At 39.3% G+C, this 25,617-nt stretch overlaps 1 protein-coding gene across 3 annotated transcripts in view; it reads left to right on the forward strand.

Moving 5' to 3' along the window:
* Window positions 1-25,617, forward strand: part of SH3GL2 (SH3 domain containing GRB2 like 2, endophilin A1) — a 211,198-nt gene that overhangs the window by 149,705 nt on the left and 35,876 nt on the right. For 2 of the 3 annotated variants that reach the window (XM_073880847.1, XM_025887866.2), the window contains exon 2: window positions 15,004-15,072. In XM_073880847.1, coding sequence (XP_073736948.1) covers window positions 15,004-15,072 — 69 coding nt within the window. The remainder of the gene's footprint in view (window positions 1-15,003; window positions 15,073-25,617) is intronic. The other variant, XM_073880848.1, reaches the window with a different exon arrangement.

Raw genomic sequence — 25,617 nt, forward strand, 5'->3', positions numbered from 1 at the left:
ATTTCACTTCGAGGCATTTATCTTAAAACTCTTACTGATGTAGCAGGAGGCACTCACAAAGGGATGCTTATTGCTGCATTGTTTGTAATAGTGAAAAACATAAAACAACTTAAATATATATCACTAAGGAAATGTATAAATACATTTTTTTAAGATTTATTTATTTATTTATTTGACAGAGACACAGTGAGAGAGGGAACACAAGCAGGAGGAGTGGGAGAGGGAGAAGCAGGCTTCCCGCTGAGCAGGGAGCCGGATGCGGGGCTTGATCCCAGGACCCTGGGATCATGACCTGAGCCGAAGGCAGACGCTTAACGACTGAGCCACCCAGGTGCCCCTGTATAAACAAATTTTGATATATTCTTACAGTAGAACATAATATCCAGTTAAAGCAAATGGTTTACATACAGCATATTGTATAAATTTCATGTGTAAGAAATTATAGAAGGATAATGTAATGTAAGATACCATTTATATGTCAAAAAATATGTCTTTATATTGTTAATGGATACTGTACTACAGGTGTCAGCAAACTGTGGCTTGTGGGCCAAATCTGACCCATGGCCTGTGTTTGAACAATTCACAAGCTGGGAATGATTTTTACATTTTCAGAGTGTTGTAAAAAAGGGAGGGAGGGAGGGGAAACTGATTATGACTTTTCTCCATAGCAGGCCAGACCTCCAAGGGAAGCTTTGAATTTTGAAAGAAAATTTGCTATATAAAAGAGGAATGCTTTAATTAAAAAAAAAATGTGTGTCATAGAATCTATCTGATTTCCTTAGCCCACTGGGCTGCTATAACAAAATGCCATAGACTGGGTGGCTTATACACAGCAAAAATTTATTTCTCATAGTTCTGGAGGCTGGAAGCCCAAGATTTGGTGTCTGATGAGTTTCTTTCTAGTTTATAGAACTCACATTCTTACTGTGTCCCTGCCTGGTAGAAGGGGCAAAGGAACTCTCAGGTGTTTCTTTTATAAGAGCACCAATCCATTTCATGAGGGCTCTGTTCTCATGATCTAATCACCTCCTCTAGGCCCCACCTCCTAATACTGACCACAGAGGAGGGCTAGCATTTCAACATGAATTTTGAGGGATGCAGATATGCAGTCTGTAACACTGACTTTCAAGTGCTAACTATTTCTATTTTTCACTTTCCTAAAAATGTTACTGGCTCCTATAAATATGTTCTGTGTGCCGAGATTCACATCCCTTCAGCCTAGCCTGGGTGGACAGGTCCAGCATCCCACCTCCAAACTTTGTGCCCTAGCACTTTCTTCTCAGTCTTGGAATTTTCGGTTTTTCCTGTGTGTTGCCTGACATATCAGTTAAAGCACCTGTAGGCAGCCTTCAACCAGGGGGAACGTGAGTCAGATGACTGCCTCAGCTTCCTTCCAGTTCTTCCAGGGAGTAATACTGCGTGGCTCCTCATAGGGATCCTTCAGGATCAAGCCACATTGCCAAGCTCCAGCTCAGAGCACACCTTTGGCCTTGCCTTTCTCTGCCCCTTCCCATTCCCGCTCTCTGCTTGGTGGAACCACTGCTCCTTTATCTGGGTCCCAGCTACTGCTTTGGGGATCTCCAAATGAAGACAGACACATGGGCCATAGAAGAACAAAACTGTCATTTGGGAAGGACAGCAATATCTTGGGGGCCACAGAGCATAAAAGGAGCTTAGATTATATTTGTGACATTTTATTTATTTAAAAGTATCCATAACAAATAGGGCAAAAAAAAAATGCTAGCTTTTAAAAGGCCACATGGCTTTTATATGGGTGTTTACATTTTGGAGTTTGAAATAATGTGCTGGCTTTCTCTGTGAAACTAGTCTTCCTCTTTGACTTTTCATTTTTCTTTGGGATCCTGTTTCTTGCAGTGCTTAAAATCCAGTTTTTATCTAGGCATGTTCATCATGTCTATTTGAATGGAATTAATTCATTATGAGAATAAAAGAGAGGTGCCTGGATTTAACTAGTAGAGAAGATGCGCCATAGTAATTAAATAGCAAGATACTTTTCTCTCCATTTCTTTCTTTTTTTTTTTGTACTTCACAATATAACTTTCTCCTCTAGCAGTCGCGTGGTATCTAAGACCTTCTGCTTTGCTAAAGATAATCTCCTAAGCTTTAAATGACAGGCTGATACATACTCTAAGTTAGGAAATATTATGTAAGAGTAGGTGGTAATCCACTCAAGAGAAACACAGTTGTAGGAAACTATAAGATAATTCATTGGAAAATTTCTTTTAGGTTTCAGAAAATTAAGTCCTGCTGTGGGTTTTCATGTGCTGTGTAGGGAGGGGAACCAAAACCCAAACAAAAGAACAACAACTATATATATACATAATGTGTTTTATTCTCTAAGCCTACTTAGAGAACAGGATGTTTTCATTAGCAAATTTGGGACTTGATGCATGCAGGACTTCTTCCAGAGAGAAGCCATATGTTCTCTTGTGCACGCCAGACTTGTGACAGTCACGATTCTGTGGTCCTGCAGATGAAAGCAAAATGTTGTAGAACCCTTACAGCAGGAATCAGACCTCTTCCTAAAGCAGCGTCCTTTGTGATGCCAAGCGCTCATGTGACTGAGTGACTTTGTGTGAAGTATATCTAGCGTGATGTTATAAAATCATAAATCCTCTCACGTTTCGCCCTCATTGCTCCAAGGAAGAAAGTCTTCATTTAGTCCAAGAGGCTCTGCAGGGTGTGGCTCCGGCTGGCATCTCTAGCTTCACCATGGATGCTTTCTCCTTCCCTCTCTAACCTTTATTCATGCCAGCCTCTTGGAAGAGCCAGGCTTACCCCCATATTCCTCAGGGCCTTTACACATCCCCCTCACTGCATCTTCAGTGCCTGACACCTAAAAGACATCCAATAAGTATTTTTCAAATGAATTAATGACAGATACTAGAAAGTAGCCATATTCTCTCGTGGCGGCCATGGTGGAAAGCAAGCCCGTAAAAGGCTACCTTTGTCTGATTCCTTCTGTTTTGTGTATTTTTTTTGCCTTTATCGTTTATCTTTTTTATTTATTTTATTTTATTTTATTTATTTTTATTATTATTTTATTATGTTCAGCTAGCCACTGTATAGTACGTCATTAGTTTTTGATGCAGTGTTCGATGATTCAATAGTTGTGTATAACACCCAGTGCCCATCACAACACGTGCCCTCCCTGATACCCATCACCCTGTTTTTTTTTAATTTTTTATTGTTATGTTAATCACCATACATTACCCATCACCCTGTTTTAAGTGGGTGTTGAGTAGGTCAACTCTTGCTTTTACTCTGCTTTCTCTAGCTTCTTTTCATTAGATTTTTGTCGACAGTCATGCCAGCATAAAAACAAAACAAAAATCCCTGTTTAAGATAGTACTGTTAGAGAATGTGTCCAGAGCTACCACTAATTACTCTGTTTTCTGTATCTACCTTTGCCTTCAACCTTTGTCGCCGGCAGAGGGGAAAGAAGACAAGGCAACTACAGTGATTGTTTAGGGAATATCGGCAAATAGAATTGAATATAAAAAGGAAGGTAAAGGAAAAAGTCAGCAGACCAGATTACTGTAGAGTTTGGTGTGCTTTTCCCCTGTCTTCTCTGCTCCTACATCGCCGACCAGCTGTGTACCAGGGCCCACTTTAGGCACTGCGAAACAGAGATGAGCAAGACTAAAATCGCACTGCCTTCCCAGAGCTCTGAACAGTTGGAGAGGCACTCAACTCGATGCCAATGATATGAAATGCAGTCTAGCAAGTGCTGGGTAGAGTGAGGCCCAGGGGCTGTGGGAGCCCCGAGGGGTTTGGACTTCTTCCCATGGGAGAGAACAATTGACCCAGCAGTGGTGATTCAGGAGGCATATAGGCAAAGGAAGGAAGTTATGGACTTATTACTGAAGGGCAGTAAAACTGAATTGATTTTAAAAAAGTCTTGTGACCAAGAAAATTTTAGTAAGAATTTTTAGCCACATAAAGTTATTGAAAACAATTTCGATGTTTTAAAGTATTTTTGCCCATTAAAGCGTCCTCTGATGCTGTTGCTATCTATTGATTACAGCCAACCCAAGTGGACCCTTTCCTGGGAAACAAGTTGTACTGGGTCTGGGAATCAGGACCTGGGGTTCAGTCCTGTCTGTGGTCCTGCCTGGCTGTCTGACCCTAACACGTCTGTTCCTCTTGCCCCCACTTCCTCAGGGTTCCCATCCCTACCCGTCTCCCTACTCTCTAGCACACATAAGTATCCGTGAGATAGTGTGTTCCCTTCAACACTCCAGGTTTACTCCTGCAGTGATTCTCTTCTGATGGGTGACCAGACCTCCCCTTTCCTCCAGTCCTCACCCAAAATCATGATTGGAATTCCTCATTTTGCCATAAAAAGCAGACTATACTGTATAGGCTTCTGAATGTGTTCATTTTCCTTTCTTTTTCTCCTACTTACACTCTTGCTAACTCCGTGAACCAGTATACCACAGGACTTTGGTAAAATGAGTTGATTTGACAAGAAGAGGTCACTTCTGAAAAATGCATTCTGAGTATAGCATTACATTCTGAAACGTAAATTATAAATTCAACTCTAGTAACAAGCATCCACAGGTATACCATTTTGCTCTTAAAGATCCTCTTCTGGAATAATGCCATATATGGTAATGGCCCTCAAACCTTTATATTCTGATATCTCTTGGCACTGAAATATTTGTACTTCCCTGCAAATACTGTGTTCTTGCTTGTTTGCTTTTTGTCACATGGTAACTTCTACAGGAGAAAGCTTCTTCTGTTTTCCATGTCTACTCTTCCGTCCCGTTTGAGAATCAGCTCCAGGATCAGCTGTCGGAAGTTTTCCCCAGTCTTCTCTTCATATCCAGCTAAGGCCAAATTGTCTATCCTAGACTCTGATTGTAGTCTACTTTTTTTTTTTTCCAGAGAGGGAGAGACCGCAAGCAGGGGGAGGGGCAGAGGGAATCTCAAGCAGACTCCCCACTGAGCACAGAGCCCAACACAGGGCTTGATTCCACCACCCATGAAATCACAACCTGAGCCGAAACCAAGAGTCAGATGTTCAACTGACTGAGCCACCCAGGTGCCCTGGTATTCTACTTTAAAAAAAAAATGTACTTACCCCAATATATTGAAATGGTTTGCTTATATATATCCATATATCCCACCAGACTGTAAGTTTCCAGAGAGCATGTGCCATGTCTTATTTGCATAGGAAAACTCCAGGGCCAGCAAAATCCCTGGTACATAGTAGGCATTCAAACTGAGTTCTGTTGCATCCATTCCATTTGATGAATTAATGTAAAAATGATTTGTTTTTATTTTTGTTTTTATCAGAAGGAGATTTGCATCAAAATAACTCTGATTGGGGGGGGGATACCATAGCATATTCTTTTCAAACACTTTGCATGGTATTTTCTCTTTTCTTCCTTTTCCCGATTATCTACCTTTGGTCTACTATAAGTAGCACTGTATCAGGTAGGAATTGTGTCTATTAGTGTTCTCCAGAGAAAAAAGAACCAATGAGATATGTAGGCAGAATTTCTTCTTTCTCAAGGTAACCTTAGTTTTGTTCTAAAGACCTTTCAGTTAATTGTATAAGGCTCACCTACATTAGCAAGGTTAGTCTCCTTTACTTAAAGTCAACTGATTGTGGATGTTAACCACATCTATAGATTATCTTCATAGCAATACCTAGATTAGTGTTTGACTGAAAAACTGGGTACTATAGTTTAGTGAAATTGACACCTCAAATTAACTATCACAGAAGAGACATCAAATTTTTAATTGTAAGGGGTCTTAGAACTCTCCTGGTTATCTGAGCACACTCTCTGCCTGCCCCATTTGTGAATGAGGAAACAGAGGCTCAGTGAGTTTGTGGTTTCATTTCACAAAACAGAAAATGGCTTTCCAGCAGTTTCTCTTAACAAGTGAAAGCCTAGGGCTACTCCATCTTGCCTTATCAACTGAGTCATCAGATATTAGGTTCTACGTCATTCATTAACCAGGACTGAAACCTCGAATGAATTATTGGTACCTTTTATTTTCCCTTTGTGAGTTCTGTTTTTCTTTCAAGAGAATTTATGGCTGAGCTTTAAATAGAATTTTAAAAATACTGCATGACATAATTCTGGCCCCAAGTATAGAGTCTATTTTTAGCACACACTGTCCTTTTATATCTTGTTCAATTTCAGTGACTTATTGCGGTGGACTATGAAAATGTATAAATTTTTTTCTATTGTCAGAGATGGGAAACTTTATGGAAGCATTCTCTCCTTCTCATGAGCCCCCATCCTAAATGATCCTTTATCTGATAAGGAGCTAGCTGATTTGGGAAGTTGAAAAATAGAGAAATGCTGGTTGTTTTTTATTCTGTACATTTTTCATACTTTTAAAAAAATTTTTCTAGAAGAGGGGCACCTGGGTGGCTCAGTCGTTAAGCGTCTGCCTTCGGCTCAGGTCATGATCCCAGCGTCCTGGGATTGAGCCCCGCATCCGGCTCCCTGCTCAGCGGGAGGCCTGTTTCTCCCTCTCCCACTCCCCCTGCTTGTGTTCCCTCTCTCGCTGTGTCTCTCTCTGTCAAATAAATAAATAAAATCTTTTTAAAAAGTTTCTAGAAGATAAAAATAGGATCATTTGCAAATGAAACTACAGGTGATAGTATAAACTGTCTTTCTGGGGAGGGACTGAAGTTCTGCATGATACTTCAATAATCAGTCCTACCAATACCCCTTTGAGTTGTGTACGTAAGTAATTAGCTACATAGTCAAAGGGAAATTCTCACTTTGGGGAAATAGGGCTTATAAAGTTACTACTTTTAATCTCAGTGAATCACACCAGAAATAATTATAACATGATGTAAATCACTTACTGTATTTTCTATATAGTATTTGACCAGAAGAAAGGGGAAGATTGGAAGCTGGGGAAAGGGTGAAGTGCTTAGCCCACCCAAGCTCATTTTAAAGTTTTTAGCTCCAGATACTTAAAATCAGTTTTTATCCTATTGAATTCTTGGGGGGTGGGGGAAATCACAAGTTTTTATGTCATGTAAAAAGAATCTTTCCACTTTCCACTCTTTAATATACAAATTCTACTTGAGAGTAAGAAATAGAATTAGCCCAATTTAGGTAGATAAAAATGCCTTTAATAATTCTCTAAGAAAATCGGAAGTTTCTGGTTGGGAAAAAATAAATATATATATTTTTGAAATTCACTTTCAAAACATCATGGCATTTAAGCATTCCAATTTAATGACAGCTGAGAAAAACTGGTGTGAAACTTATATTCCATGAAATGAATCCACCCTGCCTTTCAAATATGGGCATACCACCATCTGGAAAAACAAGATCTACTTGTATTTAGCCAAATACCAAGAAAGCAACTGCTGTAATTTTGACTGTCTTATTTCCTTCTGAATATTTGATATGTCATCAGGTATTTGATATGTCATCATAAATATTAGAATATTTAATTTTTGGTACCTTATTATTAAATAATGATTAAAGAACTTTCATGGAGAATTAGAATATGGGCTTCTTTTATTTATTATCATAGGTGATGCCTTTCTACAAGTACTGGGAAAACAGTACTGTGTTCCATAGAGGTAGTTATCATAACTTCTTTTTAAAGAACTTGTGCATTAAGTAATGTTGTTCTTTAATGCATTTAAATTACTTAGTATTTTTTTGACCAAATATAAGAAACCAACTTAAAATTTTGCCTTTCATGTGAGTAAGACCACTTGTTAAGACATAATAAACCCTTATTTTAATAATGATTTTTGTTAGTTTATAACTGTGCTCTTTCTACGTACATTCCAATTTAATTCTTTAAAAAATCCAGTGTTGGATGATGTTGTTTTTCATTTCTTAGGTGAAGAAATTGAGGCACTAAGAAGTTATGCATCTTCTCTTTCACATAGCTGTTGGATGTCATTGTCAGGGCCAAATTCATGTCTCTTGACTCCAAATCCAATTTGTTCTAAAATCTTAAATCATGTGGCTTTCAATGACTTACTTGTCAATGAGATTTCATTTTACGTATAAATAATTTTGTGGATTGTTTCATAGTGCAGATGGGCAGGATAGTGTATGAATACAGTTATTCTTTTTGCTGTGAACAAACTAGGTATGTTTAATGTATGGATTGTTAAAGTAATTCTATTTTAATATGAGTAAACACATAGTGCAGGACTTCATGAATTATTTTTGATTTTTTTAAAAAACACGGGAAAAGCATTATATTTACTTTCTCTCATTGTGGGGTTATATATATATATATGTATATATACATATACACATAAATATGTTTGCCTGTGTGTGTTTATACACATATATGTGGATATGCATGTAAACTAAAATACATATATATTTAGAATCAGGATTAATGGGAAGAATATATATTATTAATACTAATTATAATTGTTTTAAAAGTAATTTGGGGTAAATGTCAACGGTTATAATGAAGAGAGAATTTTCTTTAACCTTGGCTATAAATAAAATATACATCATAGATTGTTGAATTTTCTAATTTTTTGCCTGTTATTGATAGAGCAAAAGATATTTCACTTTAGAGGAATGATTAAACTCTGAGAAAGGAGATACAAAACCAGTCCTAACTCATAGTTAAAGATCTTCCTTTAATTTATGTATGATTTTTTGCCTTAGAATAATTCATTGAGATCATTTTTTCAACTGATAATTGAATGTCTACTTCAAGCTCTATGTTAGGTACTGCAGCCTTAGACATTTTTAAACAAAGAAGCATGAGATATGATTCCTGCCTTTAGCATCTTAAAATTCAGATGAGCAGATATCTCAGCAGTTTTATTCATGAAGTGGCTAATTCCACGTAATCCAACAGATGATGCACTAAGAATGCAAATGAAATCTAATAACTTCCAGCAAGGGGGGTCAGTCAGGATGATCTAGAAGGTGAGATCTGGGTGATCATGTAGATAATCAGTAGGATTTAAAAAATAGAAAAAGGAAATAGGCCCGAGTATAAGACAGAGGAAATAAATACAGCACATTTGGTGGATGGTAAGGAAGCCTAGCCTTGTATGATGTATAATAAGAGATAGAGCTAAACAAAAACAGAGAAGTAGGAGGTCAATCACTTTGCATGAATGAATTTCATATCTAGTCTACTGAATTTCACTGATGTGATTTTCAAGGAGACCTCTGTAAAGGCAGTCGGAAACATGGTAGTTGGGTCCTCAGTGTTTAATAAATGAAATGCAATGCAGGGAAAAATCAGAGCTGGAATTAGAGGAGGGAGTATCTTTTTCCCAGAGGTGCCAGTTAATGTGGGGGAGGATGAGTCATTGTTGGAAAGCAGTGCAGCATCCTCCGGGCTGTGAACAGTGGTCATTTATTTAAGCTGTCTCTTGCTACTGGTTCCCTTTGACATTTTTCTTATTTGGTATATGGAGAAAAATAGCATGAGACAACGCTACTGCAGACTCAGAATTAAGACTTTTAATTTAAAATGTGACTTGTCTTTTTTTTTTTTTCTCTTTTGGAAAGTTGTACCTTTTGAAAGACCATCCTAGAGTGAGGTCTTATTTGCCTCACTTTATGTTTTCTTTCATCAACCTAACATTAATATTTACAAAAGTACATTGTAGTTCAATTCCACAAATCTTAACCAAGTACCTGTTATGAGGAATACAATAAAGAATCATATGACCTCACTGATATGACGAATTCTTAATCTCAGGAAACAAACTGAGTGTTGCTGGAGTGGTGGGGGGTGGGAGGGATGGAGTGGCTGGGTGATAGACACTGGGGAGGGTATGTGCTATGGTGAGCTCTGTGAATTGTGTAAGACTGTTGAATCACAGACCTGTATCTCTGAAACAAATAATACATTATATGTTAAAAAAAAAAAAGGAAGAAGATAGCAGAAAGGGAAGAATGAAGTGGGGGAAATCGGAGGGGGAGATGAACCGTGAGAGACTATGGACTCTGAGAAACAAACTGAGGGTTCTAGAGGGGAGGGGGGTGGGGGGATGGGTTAGCCCGGTGATGGGTATTAAAGAGGGCACATACTGAATGGAGCACTGGGTGTTATACGCCAACAATGAATCATGGAACACTACATCAAAAACTAATGTATGGTGATTAACATAACATAATAAATAAATAAATAAAATGGAATGGCAAAAAAAATAAGAGAGAGGAAGGTGAAATTGTTGGTTTGATTGGAATACGGAGTATATGTAGAGTGTAATAGTAGAAGATTAGAAGCTAAAGCTCTCAATGTTGTGTTAAGTGGGTACAATTGAGAGTTTTGAACAGAGGAGTTTGTTTTTTGATGTTTTGGATTTTTTTGTTTCATTTTGGGTGGTACAGGGGAGTATATTGGCTTATTTGTACTGTTTTGTTTGATCCAAATACCTTTGCTGATGTTCATGTAAACAGGTGAACAATTAAAAAAATATGTAGGTGATCATTTTCTCAAGTGGCAAGCATATTAGCCAAAGTATATTAAACAGCATTTGAAAATATTCAATACTATGAGATCTTGGTTTTAGGAACCATCTTACTGGAAAATAGTAGGGCAAAACTATTCTTAAATAATTGGTATTAAATAAGGAAAACAAAGACCAGATAGAATCAGGGAGCCTATATTCCTCACCTTGACCCTTATTCATAAAAAGATCAAAGTTTTAGTAGTGACATATAAAGATCAGGAGGGGAAAATATTTGCTATACTCCTAAGGAATGAGTCAGTGTTATGTAGTCTACTGTTTAATTCAATGCCTTGATATATTTAGATCCCTTGTGACCTGAAAAAATAATAGCCCCAAGAACAACGTAGATGTCATTTTGAATATTGCTTTTTTCCAAGAATCTAATTAGATAAGAAATTTTTATATCAGTCAACCAATCAGATCAGTACCAGTATCTAACTGCTAGACTCATTTAGTATCAAACAACGGGAGCTGTTTCTCGCTCAAAGGTCAAGTTTCGTAGAAAAGAGAAAAGGCATGGAATCTCTCAATCCGACTTTCTTTCTCTACCTCTCCCTCCCCCTCTCTCCCTTACTCACATCCACACTAAGTATTTCAAACCAAATATGTAAAGCCAATAGACTGATGTGTTGGCCTAGGTGTGAGTTATAGGACTAGTTCTAAATTATTAATGGCCATCGGGATTCCATTTGGTATTCTGTTGGATATAATGAGCCAGCTATTGTGATGCTAACCTGTTTTTAAGTGCAAAAAGGGGGGAAATTAAAATCCCAGTTGAGCAAGTTGGGATTGAAAGTGTGATATAGGCTTTGTGCTTTTGATTAAGGCCACATTTTATTCCCCAGAGATGATCAAAATGCGATTAACCCAAGGTTACCAGGATTCTCTAATGTTACTATAAATGGAGACATTTCTCATCTATCTTTTGGTGATAATTCTGTAAATAATAATTAAATGTCTCCTTCATAGATCATAGGAGGGTCTATTTTTTACCAAAATGGGATGTCGGGATATAGTGAGTTCCCTGACATTGGAGACAGTCAGGTAGAACTGAGAGACAGTTGATTGGAGGTTGTATAGCAAATATTTCTTGATTTTGTTAAGACCAACTACAGTAGAGTTTCCCAGTCCAAATTTAACTGAAAACCATGTACTTCAAGAATAATAAGACACAAAAGAGGCTGAAATATGAGCTAAAACTGTCATCAGCTGAGCAAAGTGAAAGGGATTGAATCTGTAAAAATCACAGTAAAAATTTGGTAATAGCAAAAGTTGAATTAATAACCTATAAGTGTCTTCTCTTCCTAATTTTCTATAACTTAATCCCCAAACATGCAGGTCATACCACTGGCACTTGGATCCCATCAGGAGATTCTAAACTGAATTCTAGGGCCTTCTATCCCCATTTCGGGTTTGGTAAAAATATTTAAGAAATATACAAAGAGCTGACTTCTGTTCCATATTACAGTCAGACTTTAGATTAGGTGGTATTGGATCTGTACGGATGCTAAAATAGTTGATAACTAGCATCATTCAGGACACAGGTTAAGTGAGAGGGCTGATGTCAAGGACCAAGGGTTAAGGTGGCGAATGTAATGGAACTTCCAGCAGAGAAGGCCAGCACCACGGACAGCTCCCGAAAACTAGGCTAGGGATGCAAAGAAACCTAGGGTTTAGCTTGGAAAAACTGCCTTCAGGTCCTGGTTCCACCTGTTCGTAGCTAAAGATCACTAACTTGGACAGGCAGTTTAACTTCTGCAACCCTCAGTTTTCTCATCTGCAACATGGGAATAATATGTGCTCTACACAGTTCTTGTGATATTTAGATGATAAATTGCAAGTGAAAGTATGTGTCAGCTCTACAAATAAAAGATGTTAATACTGTTTTTATTAGTGTTACACTTTTAATAATTGACCTTTTTTACCCAAGGTTGTATAATATTAATGAAAATTGTTAGATTCTTCTCAAGATTTGACACAACAGTTAAAAAACTGATAGGGAAACCAGGATACTATAAGCAGGTATATACTTTATTGGTGAGAGAAGGGAACTGGGGTTTACTGCCATTTTGTGGGTTCAAACATAGGCTGTCATTACTATACAATTTAATTTTCACAACCACTCTGCCCACCTAGCAAAGAGTAGAGGAGTCTGTCTCTGCGTGGCCTTTCATCACAACACATTCCTTCTGTTACTACTGCTGGGGTGAAATGGGTGGCATCTGCTATACTGGGCCAGAGTGGTGATAGAATTCATACTGTCAGTTTTTCCAGTGGTGGTCTCCTCTGAAGGTTTTCCTATTGGCAGAAAGCAGGAGTGAAAGAGAGAAAGGGGGTAAGGAACACACCAAAGCCCTCTACAAGGGGATATCAGAACTCCCATTGCCAGGAGACAGAGCCATGTATCCAAGGACTCCTTTAGAAGGAGATAGACCAGACTTAGTGGGATGACCCAGGTTATTACTGAGATTGCTACAGGTCTGGCCTTGTTGGTGGCCTTCCCTGCAAAGTCCTTCAATCCAGTGGTTATTGAAGGAAATGAAAAATCATACTTCGATATCTGTGTGTGACAACTTTGTCTAATACAGCGATATCTTTTTTTAAATTTTATTATGTTAGTCATCATACATTAAATCATTAGTTTTTGATGTAGTGTTCCATGATTCATTGTTTGCGTATAACACCCAGTGCTCCATGCAGAACGTGCCCTCCTTAATACCCATCACCGGGTTAACCCATCCCCCCACCCCCTCCCCTCTAAAACCCTGTTTGTTTCTCAGAGTCCATAGTCTCTCCTGGTCCATCTCCCCCTCCGATTCCCTCCCTTCATTTTTCCCTTCCTACTGTCGTCTTTTTTTTTTTTGACATATAATGTATTATTTGTTTCAGAGGTACAGGTCTGTGATTCATCAGTCTTACACAATTCACAGTGCTCACCACAGCACATACCCTCCCCAATGTCCATCACCCAGCCACCCCATCCCTCCCATCCCCCACCACTCCAGCAACCCTCATTTTGTTTCCTGAGATTAAGAATTCCTCATGGGGCACCTGGGTAGCTCAGTCTTTAAGCGTCTGTCTTCGGCTCAGGTCATGATCACAGGGTCCTGGGATTGAGCCCCGCATTGGACTCCCTGCTCAGTGGAAAGCCTGCTTCTCCCTCTCTCCCACTCCCCCTGCTTGTGTTCCCTCTCTTGCTGTGTCTCTGTCAAATAAATAAATAAAATCTTTTAAAAAAAAAGAATTCCTCACATCAGTGAGATCATATGATACTTGTCTTTCTCTGATTGACTTATTTCGCGTAGCATAATACCCTCTAGTTCTATCCACGTTGTTGCAAATGGCAAGATTTTGGGGTTTTTTGATAGCTGCATAATATTCCAGTGTGTGTGTGTATACACCACATCTTCTTTATCCATTCATCTGTTGATGGAAATCTGGGCTCTTTCCATAGTTTGACTATTGTGGACATTACTGCTATAAACATTGGGGTGCAGGTGCCCCTTTGGATCACTACATTTGTATGTTTGAGGTAAATACCCAGTAGCGCAATTGCTCGGTTGTAGGGTAGCTCTATTTTCAACTTTTTGAGGAACCTCCATACTGTTTTCCAGAGTGGCTGCACCAGCTTACGTTCCCACCAACAGTGTAGGAGGGTTCCCCTTTCTCTGCATCCTCACCAACATCTAATACAGTGACATCTTAATGGAAAGCATCTAACTACCTTTATAATTAGAATATTTTAAGAGAAACAAAAGTCTCATATCATTTGATGAAACTAAGGTATTTTTCTTGTGATCAATTCATACATTTTTATTAGATTTAATTTAAATCTTTATTTCAGAATAGAATAGGACATTTAACTTTTTAATGAACATGAATTCTGCATGTGGAAAATGATTGTTTGCATATGTAAATTGATGAATATTAAATGGATCATAATGGGAATTGATTGGGTAGCAAAGAAATACCCTCAACTTTTCATATGGTTTATCTCATGTTTATAAGGATATAGACAGCTACAGGCAGCTTTATAAGATTGCTTTTCACATCCTTTTATCTGAAGATCAGCTGGGCTGATTTTTTTTCTTACCAGTTTGATAGATGCTTGTGATTATCTGTTCAGTAGCCCATTGAGAAATATGTTGAAGAAGTAGCAATTTTCTACCTAGGTAGCATTCTAGACCCATTATCAGAGGGAAATGATAATTGTATGATGCTATTGTCCCTCAGAACTTTCAAAAGGAAAATATTAGTGATTAGGTAGTTATATAATGTTGTATATAATAAAGAACACTGGGGTTGAAAGCAGAAGAAATAAGTTCAAATTCTTGCTTCAATACCTGCTGCATGCCTGGTCTTTAGCAGGTTGTTTAAACCTTCTGAGCCACAGTTTTCTCCTATGAAAATGGGACCATCCACTTATGTCAGAGAATGGTTGTGAGATTATATTAGATGATGTTTCTGAAAGTGCCTGAAACTTGTAACAAAAATTTTAAAAAAGAAACTTTATTATTCTCCTTTTTGTTTGTTTTCTTTAGAAAGTAAGTGAGAAGGTTGGAGGAGCTGAAGGAACCAAGCTAGATGATGACTTCAAAGAGATGGAGCGAGTAAGTCTTCACCACCTAAAGCTCCCTTTGACATGCATACTGAGAGGGGGAGGGGAAATGGTTCTCCTCTGGTACCTGAAAATGCATTTTGTTATTTTAAAAGATACTCTCCTTTTGGTGTCTGTTTTAAAACAGAAGATGCAAAGTATCCAGTCTTCCCTTTGCACTACCCTGAGAGCAAAGCCTCCACAAAGGTGAAATGTCATAACGTACTTTCCTGGTGGATTTTTTTCATTGCTTTTCCAAACAGGGACAACATGAAGTTGTATTTGAATGAGGGGTGAGGTGGGAAGGAAATCGAGGAAGGCAGGGAATGGTGTCCCAAGTGTCTGGGGAGAATCTGAATCATTGCCTGGCTTGGGCAGACTTCCTGGTGGGGTCGTGCCAGAAGAGGCAGCAGGTGTGGTGGGCAGGAGGCACGAGGGACCTGCTGGCCTTGGCCCCTGCTACACTTGCACTGCTTGTCCCACAAGTCATTTTATTGCTCTGAGTCTCTTATTTTTGTGTAAATGTCAAGTAAGAATACTAATCCCTACTTGGAGGATTTTTATTAAGGATTAAAAACAGTGTAAGCCATTTGGGTTCTGCCTAAAAGATAGCAGGTTCTCAGCAGGTGAGGTTGGAGGTGGCAAACAAAATAGCCCATTTCATTTTTCTTGTGACATCCGCCATATTTTCTCTTTGAGACCATTCATAGCGAGTGATAGTTAGGCTTACAGTGAAGAGTGTGTGTTGCATTGTGCCAAGAATTGTTTCAGATGTTCAGTTACTGATGTGTAAAGGATCTGGGAATACAAACCCTGTACTTGAACAGAGAGGATGTCGAAAGCCTACAGTACCTAGAAAGCCGCATTTTTACTTAGTTCCCATCAGTTCCAGCAGGCTGCCTCAGTTTTGCTGTTTGTGATGTTTGTGTGAAGAGCCAAACAAAGAAAATTCCTAGGTACTTTGTGCCTTGTCTTTTTCAGTGTTTTTTTTCTTTTGAGTTCATTGATGAAGTCAGCAAATTCTTGTTTTGTGCTTCCTGTAAGCCAAGCATGTAAGATACAGCAGTGAACTGATAAACAAGGTTCCTGATGTCTCAAGTTCATAGTCTAGAGGGGAAGGCCAATTTTGCGCAAATACTGACCAGTGTGGCTAGTATAACAAAACATGGTGCCAGAGAAGCTTGAAACAGAGGAAACACTCACACAGGGTGATTACAGAAAGCCTTCCTGATATTCCAGTGACAATGTGGCAGATGAGTAAGAGTTATTAGAGACTCATATGCCTCTGGTAGAAGAAACAGCAAGTAAGAAACAACAGGACACATTTGAGTTCCTGAAAAAAAAAAATGAGTCGCCAAGGGACAGGGGTCTTGTGAAATGAGGCTGTGTAGTGTTTACCTAACTGGTCGTCCGGGCTAAGTTCTTGAGGTGGACGTCACTGATAGCATAGGTCCCCATGAGAGAGGAGATTTAAAAAAGAGTCCTGAGTCCCAACCAAAAGTCTGGGAGGCCAGCCTCTTACACCTCATGCCTGGCAGCTCTTCGTCCCCAGTGGGGCAAATGAAGTCTGCATTGGTCCTTATTTCTCCAACCTGGACAGTTCTAAGTACCACGTGATCTTTAACTAAAGCTAGTAGCCTCTGCTGTTTATGGTTCTAGAAATGGTATTTTACCCAGCCATCTTCTGCAGCATCTGAGACCAGACACTGACTCACTTGCCTAGAATGACTTGACTTCCCCACTCCCTATAATATTAGAGTTCCTCACGCCTCATAAGAAGCAGCTTGTGGGTCTGTTAATTTGCATCAGCCTCTGTTTCCACCCATTATTTCTTGATCCCCTAATCCTGTGAATCCTCCCTCTCCCCTCAGGCGGGAATTTACAGCATGCCTCCCCAGTGCCATGTTGTTAATGACAGATTAGTCAGGTGTTGAGGAATTTAGACCTGAGGAGTTAGAATTTGAGTTCAGCTTTCAGCATCTGCTGGGACTAAAGATAATAAAGTACGTAGCTCTCTGACCAAGCTAAGGCATACTTTCCATTTCTTAAGGGAAACTAGAAAGAATAGGAAATTGAGAGAATAGAGTAGAATTTATCACTGAGAAACTCATTAAACCTTTGAATCCATGACAATCTTGCAAACTAATTGAAATGAAAGAGGATCTTGTGTTTTAGTTCAGGTAAAGACCCAATGGTATTCCTCTGCGTCTGAGAGTAAACTTTATTTCTCCTATTTCCTAGAAAATAATTAGCTTCTAAAGCTTTTGTTTCAAAAAAATATATTCCTGGAATTAAAAAAACAAAACAAAACAAAAAACAACTGCTGCTGATTGTTTAAGGAACACACCTATGGTTTTGTCTTTAGGTTTATACCTAGTAAATTGAGAGATTTACATTTCAGAACATTTCAGATTGTTTTATTGCATTTTACTATGCACATTTTTTTTTTAGTCTTATCTGTGGCTCTGGGCAAATTTTACACTCTCTACCCATGCAAAATTTGCATTAAAGGTAAAGATTTTTGTGGTAATTGGAAAGCATGTCTTGGATTTGGAATCTAAAATCTTTTCTGTCCTGTTAATTTGTTGATTACTCACAAAAACATTTTAGCTCAGTGTTCCCAAGCCTACAAAAGAGTCACCTATCCACAGTCAGTTTTCTGATCAAGGATTTGGGGTGGAGAGACCTTTTTGTTCAGCTGTGTTCTTAGAGGTGCAATTAGACAATAAAATGAAATAAATTAGAGGTTTGCATCAAGCAGCACTACTAGGAGAGAGAATTGGGTATTCCTAGAGGTTGCTTCTCTAATCAGCCACCCCAGCCCCTCTCCTGCCGAGATGGAGTAAAATTACTCGTGTGTTTCTTAGCCATCACAGCTCCCAGAGCTGATTGGTGGAATCCTGCAGCTCTATTGTCTCTGCGGGAGCCCTGCCCATAGCCATTTCTTTCCTCCTCTTAAGTGCCTTGCATAGAATTGTTTATGTGTTAGTTTTAAGTGGTATCTGTTGCTTACAAGATTTGCTAGGTACAGACTAAATTTCTTACTGTGGTGTAGACACTGTGTAAGATTTGTTTATTAAGAAACTACAGATTTTTTGTCAAGAAGAAGTTCTAGAATTTGAGGGATCTCTAATTCCTTCTCAAATTTCCGTCTGTTGCTACAGTTTTGCATGTGTGTGTGCCTATGTGCATGTGTGTGTGGTTATATTAATTCATGTGGAGTATCTGTAAATATGTCCTCCATGTGCAAAGTGTTGTGCTGGGCATCAGGAATACAAAGATGATTAAGTTACAGTTCCTGCCTTCAGAGGACTTCCAGTTTTGATGGAATAAATGGGCACATAAATCATGTGGCTGACAGGACATGGTGCTTGGTGCCCTGTAGAGGATGTCCATGAAAGACAGGTTGGTTTCATGGAAGAAAGATTGGTGGAAGCTTTGTAGAGAAGAGGGTACCTGAGCTAAATCCTGCAGTTTTCTCTTCCCTCTGCATATAACGGTAATATAGAAGTCCAAACCAAGGGGTATAGTACCTCTTTTTGCAGCCTGAAAAGTGTCCTGGGAAATGCCTTCTGTTGAAACCAGAAGAGATCATAGGGTTGGAAATGTGGCTATGTACCACTTCAGTGAGAATGGAATTCTTCTGAAGGGTAGCCTCAAGTTTTAAAACATGCAGGATGTTGGAAAAGAATGGGAAGAATGCCATTCCATGTGAGAGTGAGAAAGAGTGGGTTATTTGCAGAGTGGGGTATGGGGAAAAGGCTGTTAGGAGAATGTCCATGGTCATTGTCTTCATATATTTAATTAGTCATTGAGTGGAAAGGGGTTACATCTTTCTGGCCAACTCCAAGTGGTAAAAATAGAATTAATGAGTAGAAACTTGAGAGAGAGAGAGAGAGAGAGAGAGAGAGTCAGGCTCAGTGTAAGAAAGAACTTTTGACTGTCAGAGCTGCTTAAAAAAAAAACCACGGCTATAACTGAATTCCCCATCACTGCCCATGTTTAAACAGTAGCAAAAACCACAGTGTGACAGTGGTGTGAGGCACACTGGTCATCATCTTTTTAGAGTTTTGTGGCAAGTAATTTGTTACTAATAATGTCACATTTTAATAATACCACTTCATTGAATTCTGGTGGTTTTATCTCAAATGAAGGAGAAGGGTATAAAGTCCCAGCCAGCAGGCTCAGAGTAACACCTATCCCTGAGTGCACCTGTGGGTGTCTGTCATGCCCCATGAGTGTCTTCATGGATGTGGTGGTAAAACGGAAGGTGGGGATGACGGTACTAAGACCCTCACTCACTGGCATAGACTTGTAAGATGGGTGAGAGCCCCAGACAAGATGAGCTTTAAAGACACCTTTCTGCTGATCCCGAAACTCAGGGAAGTCATGTTTCTTCTCAGTGATGTGTTTACAGTACACTTCCACACTAATATTCATTAAAGGCAATGCCTAAGAAGATTAGCAAAAAAAAAAAAAAAATACAGTGGGGAAATTTCAGTCTAATGCCTTGTTTATTTTTATTTTTCAACATACTATTAATTAAGCTTTCTGAATACCAGATAACTGCTATACACAGAGTAATTTAGGAATAGGTACATTATTTCTTCCAAGTCAGTAGGGAACTATTAAAACATCCTTATTGGGCCAGCCTGTATCTCACTGCCAGACAGACTTTCCCAGGGAGCTGTTTTCATTATGTCTCTGTGACTTGTTTAATTAGGTGTCTCATTCAGGGTTCTCATTACTTTAAGTGGATGTGTGTACATTTTTAATAGGTTTGTTTTCTTAACTTCAGTGATGGAAAAATGAAGAATTTGAAAAGATTTTAGTGTTTCATATGGCATGTTAACATTTCTTTTTGTGTAACCACTGTGTCCAAGTGGATGCACCCCATGTCCAAGTGGATGCCTAATTCATCTATTTATTATTGATCACCAAACCCAAAAACTGTCCTCCATTTTAGGATACTTATTTTTTCTTAAACTCTGCTATTGCATCCCTGTGTCAGCATCTGGGATGATGCAGTATCTGATGGTATAGGGTCAGATCTTTAATCCTTTTGGTGCCCCACAAGGAATGCTGGCTAGTTCGTGTGTGTTGTCACCTAGGTTCAGGATGCAATGACTACTTTTTCGCTAGTGGAAAAGGTCATATTCAGATGCCTCAGAACGATAACCCCATTCTAGTCAATCCAGTGCCTTTAGGTTCTCTTGTGTATTGTCTCTAGAGGCTGAGGCAGCTGGTGAAATGATCAGCATCCGTAGGTTCAGTGTGGCACACGTTAGTAAAAATAGAACCTTAGCAAGGGAATGGCAGACTCTTTCTGTAAGCATATTAGGCTTTGTAGGTTAGAGAGCCTCTGTGGCCTCTGTCGTAACTTCTCAGTTGTGCTGAAGAGCAACAGCAACTATTGATGATACCTGAGAGGAAAGAGCATTGCCGTGTTCCAGTTAGAAGACACTGAAATTTGAATCTCATGTAATTATTATGTGCAATGAAATAGGAATCTTATTTTGAATTTTTCCAACCATTAAAAAATATAAAGACAGCTAGTGGCCCAGATTTGGCCCAGTGGCCACAGTTTACCAATTCTTGCTTTTACCCGATGAAGAAATATGGTATAGTATAGTGAGTTGAGTGGATTAAGAGAGGTATTTTTCTCCCTACTCACAGTTGTAAATCACAGGACTGGAGAGTGGAGGAAGAACCTCCTGACTCTAAAGTAGGACAGTTGCTAAAGTCCTGGTATTGAGAAGATTGGAAGAAAAAAGACCAGAAGGATATATGTCCATGCTTTTGCCTTCAGAAAAAAAAACTTACATTGAATTTTTATGTCCTGAAAACATACCTATTTTTATACATATTTACAGTTTCACCTCTAAACAGCGTTTGCTAGTGACTCCCTACCCTTCTCCAGACAAGGCGAGTTAAAGAAATGGAGTCTCAGCAGCTCCCAGCAACAGGAATTGTAATTTAGGATGCATCAAAATTTATTTTCAAGTAGTGCAAAAATTTGGGCATTGAGGAAATCATGAACGGTATGTTACAGGTTCAGAGCTAAACTGCTGTTCTCAAATGGGAATGAACTCTTGCAAGTTAGGATAAATTATTTAAGTAGAAATCTTAGTTCATATTAATTATATCAGGCCTATTAATAAGAGAATATGTGCTCTTGGACATGGCCAGTTTAAGTATATAAAGAGCTTCCTAGCAAGTACCTAATAAGGCACACTCAGGGTTCTCACAAGGTAATGGCCCTCCATGACTGACACAGTCTAACTTAGCAAAAAGACTCCCAGACTTTATTACCAAGGACAGAGATGGAGAGAAGTTAGAATCTGGTCAGTCTCCTACCTGCAGATGGCCATTGGACTGTTTATTTCGTCCAGCGGTCCTTCTCAGAAAACCTCTGACTCCTGACCCTAGAACTACTTTTCTTCCCCTCACAGCCATATTGGGTGTGTGACCCCAGACAGTTCATTTCCCTTCTCTAGGTTCGAACTTGCACATTCAAAACATTAAGGCTTTGGATTAGATGTTCCACTGGTCTCTGTTATGTTTAAGTCTATCAAGTGATACCTGTCACGGTAAAATCAAGAGCCTGTGAATGAATTTGCTAATAAGCTGTTCCCTGTTTGAGGTATGTCTTGATAACACAATATATAAGTAATTATATTGGATGTTTTCAGAAGTGGATTTCAAGTGAATTTTATTTTACACTCTGATCAAAAAGTTTTGGCTAGAGCTTGTTTTATGGTGATATCTAGCTTAGGTAACTAAAAGTGTCAAAGGAGTCTGCCTTGTTGGGCACAAAATCTGTAAAGATCTGAGAGTGGTATGGGCTCCTTCCTGGAATATTTTGGTCAAACCACAGGGGACACTGGATAGTTTTTATTCCTACTTCCCTTTGAAGATCGAATCCCACCTGGGAACCAAACTTCTGCTCTAATATTGGCATCTCTGTTGTCTCTGTGCCCTTCCCTGAGGCCACTGGTTTTAGCCAAGCTAGTGGCTTCTATTAATAGAGCTGAGTAGTTGAGCTGTCTATTTAAAGAGCCCAGAAGGGAGAGGGGGTTCCATGCCCCAAAAGAGAACCATTTTTCACACCTTCCCTGCTGACCTCTCTGTGGACCACTCTAAATAAGTGCTTCTAGAACACGGCCTCTGTAGAGAAGTCTGTGTAACTGAGGGCGTGTGGTCAAACAGCTCAGTGTGGAAGAGCCTCCCTTTTGCAGAGGTAAAATAGTTCTTGTAGATAAAGTTTCCACAGATTTTGAGGACTTTAAAAAAAAATACCCATATATACACAATGGAATATTATGCAGCCACCAAAAGGAATGAGCTCTTGCCATTTGCAATGATGTGGATGGAACTGGAGGGTGTTATGCTGAGTGAAATAAGTCAATCAGAGAAAGACATGTATCATATGACCTCCCTGATATGAGGAATTCTTAATCTCAGGAAACAAACTGAGTGTTGCTGGAGTGGTAGGGGGTGGGAGGGATGGGGTGGCTGGGTGATAGACATTGGGGAGGGTATGTGCTATGGTGAGCGCTGTGAATTGTGTAAGACTGTTGAATCACAGATCTGTACTTCTGAAACAAATAATGCAATATATGTTAAGAAAAAAGAAAAAGAAGAAGATAGCAGGAGGGGAAGAATGAAGGGGAGTAAGTCGGAGGGGGAGACGAACCATGAGAGACGTTGAACTCTGAAAAACAAACTGAGGGTTCTAGAGGGGAGGAGGGTGGGGGGATGCGTTAGCCTGGTGATGGGTATTAAAGAGGGTACGTTCTGCGTGGAGCACTGGGTGTTATGCACAAACAATGAATCATGGAACACTACATCAAGAACTAATGATGTAATGTATGGTGATTAACATAACAATAAAAAATAAAAAATAAATACCCAGAAGATGGGATGGCACATACTTTCCCCCTGGTCCTATGTTGGCCACTGCCAGATCCCCAGCTCCATAGGGGAGATGTCACAAAGAGCTTTGCAGCTCTAACTTGGGCTCTCTCTTCATTTGGGAGGTGACCCTGTTGCCTGTCTATGAGGAACTTATGCTTTCAAGAAGTCATAGGGTAATAGTTAAGAACACAGACTCTGGAGCCAGAATCAGGCGAGTTTCTTAACCTCTCTTTATCTATTTCACGGGTTGCTGAGGATTAAATGAGTTAAGGTATTTAAAGCCCTTAGAATGATTTTTGAGAAACAGAAAACACTTTATGATGGTGATGGGCATAATTATTATTGAGGGCAGGGCTAGGAGAAAGTTAGAAATTGGTTAGTAGCCGAGTAGCAGATGACCTCAGAATATCAAATGATCAGTGGACAATTCAGTTCCTTCTCTGGCTCACTCTCTTAGAAACCTTGAACTTTGGAATTGTTTCTTCTCATCATAGCCACACAGGACCCTTGGATACACATTTGACATCCAGTTCCTTCATCCCTATCATATAGTCTTTAGGAGATCTATGTTTCCCTCCCTCCCTCCTGTTACATGTCATGCATGTAACCTGGACTTTCAGCATGTTTGTTGTGCACACAACCTTTTATTCACTTCCATGAATTCCATGAGTGCATAGTGCGTGGTTGGTATTCTTCTAATACTGCCAGTACCTCCACTATGGCCACACAAGTCCTGTACCGCACAACTCCAGGGAACCCGTGTTCACTTCTGTACTAAACATGACTTGGTGCATACTCAAATCTAAGGCATCCTACAAACTCAGGTCAACCAAAAGGACATGGTACAGGGTTCCTGTGTAGTCCTGCACCTCTTGAATAGGAGTGCTTCATAAGGTAATTTTATACAATGATGACCACATGAGAAAAAGTGGTTTCCTCTGTTAATCGTAGTAATAAGAAACTCCTTACACAAAAATATGACTGCCATGGAACAGGAAATTATGAAGTATTGAAAAACCAAACTGAACGATAAAATATGCTGATGGGTTTTGGTTTGGTTTCTGATTATGAAAGACACTTACCCCATCCATAAAAGGCTGATTTTATATGTAGGTACAGTATGGTACTGACAAATTTCTTGGAGTTGAGGGAGGGGCACTTGAACTCCAGTTAGAACAAAACAGTAAAGTCCCCATGGATTTAATTGGTATCTGAAATTCTATCTTTCACTCCTATGTATATCATATAGCCCATGCACATACCTTGGATAGGAGGATGCATTTGTTTTTATTAGTTAGGTACCCTGTGGAGTGGAGTGAGTGAGTGGACCACACATGTGGATAAGGAAAGGATTTTATCGAGGAATGTAAAGTGGACTATTACAGACTCTTCCATGTAAGGAGGAGGGCCCAACAGAGAGAGGGCATGCTGACCTGTTGAACGCAAATGCTGACCATTCAAAATTTTGCAGAGATAGACTCTAAGATTGAGATTTTGATTTGGAATAAGCCAAAAGTTTAAGGATTGATTAGAATGTTTGCCCAAGAGTTTTATATACTTAGGATGTTCTGAGAAGTTAAATAAAAACTTTCCATCTCTTTACTTGAATAAACAGAATTGATGTTGCATTTTTCTTTCTTTCTGTCCCCGAAACCTGCCACCATGCCTGGCCCACTGTAGACATCCCATAAATGCCTCTGGGGCAAAATATGATTCATGATCTCCATGTTCTTTTTCTTTTTCTTTTTCTTTTTTTTTAAACTTTTATTTATGTTTATTTTATGCTAAATGTATTCATGGGCTATATGTTTTTATTCCTTTGGGTTTTTTTCCCTTAGGTGCATGTGTATGCATGCATGTGTACATGCAACCTCCGCTTCTGGTTTGGGAAAAGTTTGTTCTTTTCAGTAAAAATCAGCTCAGCACACCCAAGTGAGCTCATGTGGGAGTTAATCTATGAGCTCTGTAAACCTGGGGTTCACCTTGGGGGTTTTACTCACCTAGACATGCTCAGTGACCAGAGAATCTACATGAAGGACCTTAAGTTCAGCGTTATTCCCTGCATTTTTAAGCATGTACAGCAAAAATTCAGTATCTTATTGGGCATGGGACCTATGTCCAGCCCCACTGTTTGGCCTGGGCACACCTACCATCTCCAGCATTGTAGCAGTGGGATGGCACATATTCTATAAAGTGACATAATTTTGGTGGCATTTTGGATATGCATACCCTCTGTGGCTTGGGCAGTTTCAAGGGTATTTTTAAAGTGAACACGGAGATTTGAACCTCTTGATTTGCATGACTGTGTGGGGGTTTCTGGGTGAAGTTAATAGGGAACCATTTTCAGAGACCACCTCAGGCCACTTAGGGGAAGAGGAAGCTATCTCCACCTTATTTGCCAGAAGACAGTGAAGTATGTTTTGAAACAGATTTTAGGAAATTCCAGGTTCCTCCTTCAGTAAATAGGGTTTCCACATCTTGATGGAGCCTAGCAGAAGGTGAAGCGGTTCTCCCTTTGGGAGCATCTCCAGCCCCTCAATGTCCACTGCAGGACTTGGTTCTCTGTTGTAGCACCTGTGGTTGTATCTACTCAAGCACAACTTGGGAAATGAAGCTGATAATTCTTGTCAGTTAGAACATC

This window comes from Callorhinus ursinus, unplaced genomic scaffold, assembly GCF_003265705.2.
Source record: "Callorhinus ursinus isolate GAN/ISIS: 27379988/994484 unplaced genomic scaffold, GSC_fseal_2.0 scaffold39, whole genome shotgun sequence".
NCBI lineage: Eukaryota > Metazoa > Chordata > Mammalia > Carnivora > Otariidae > Callorhinus > Callorhinus ursinus.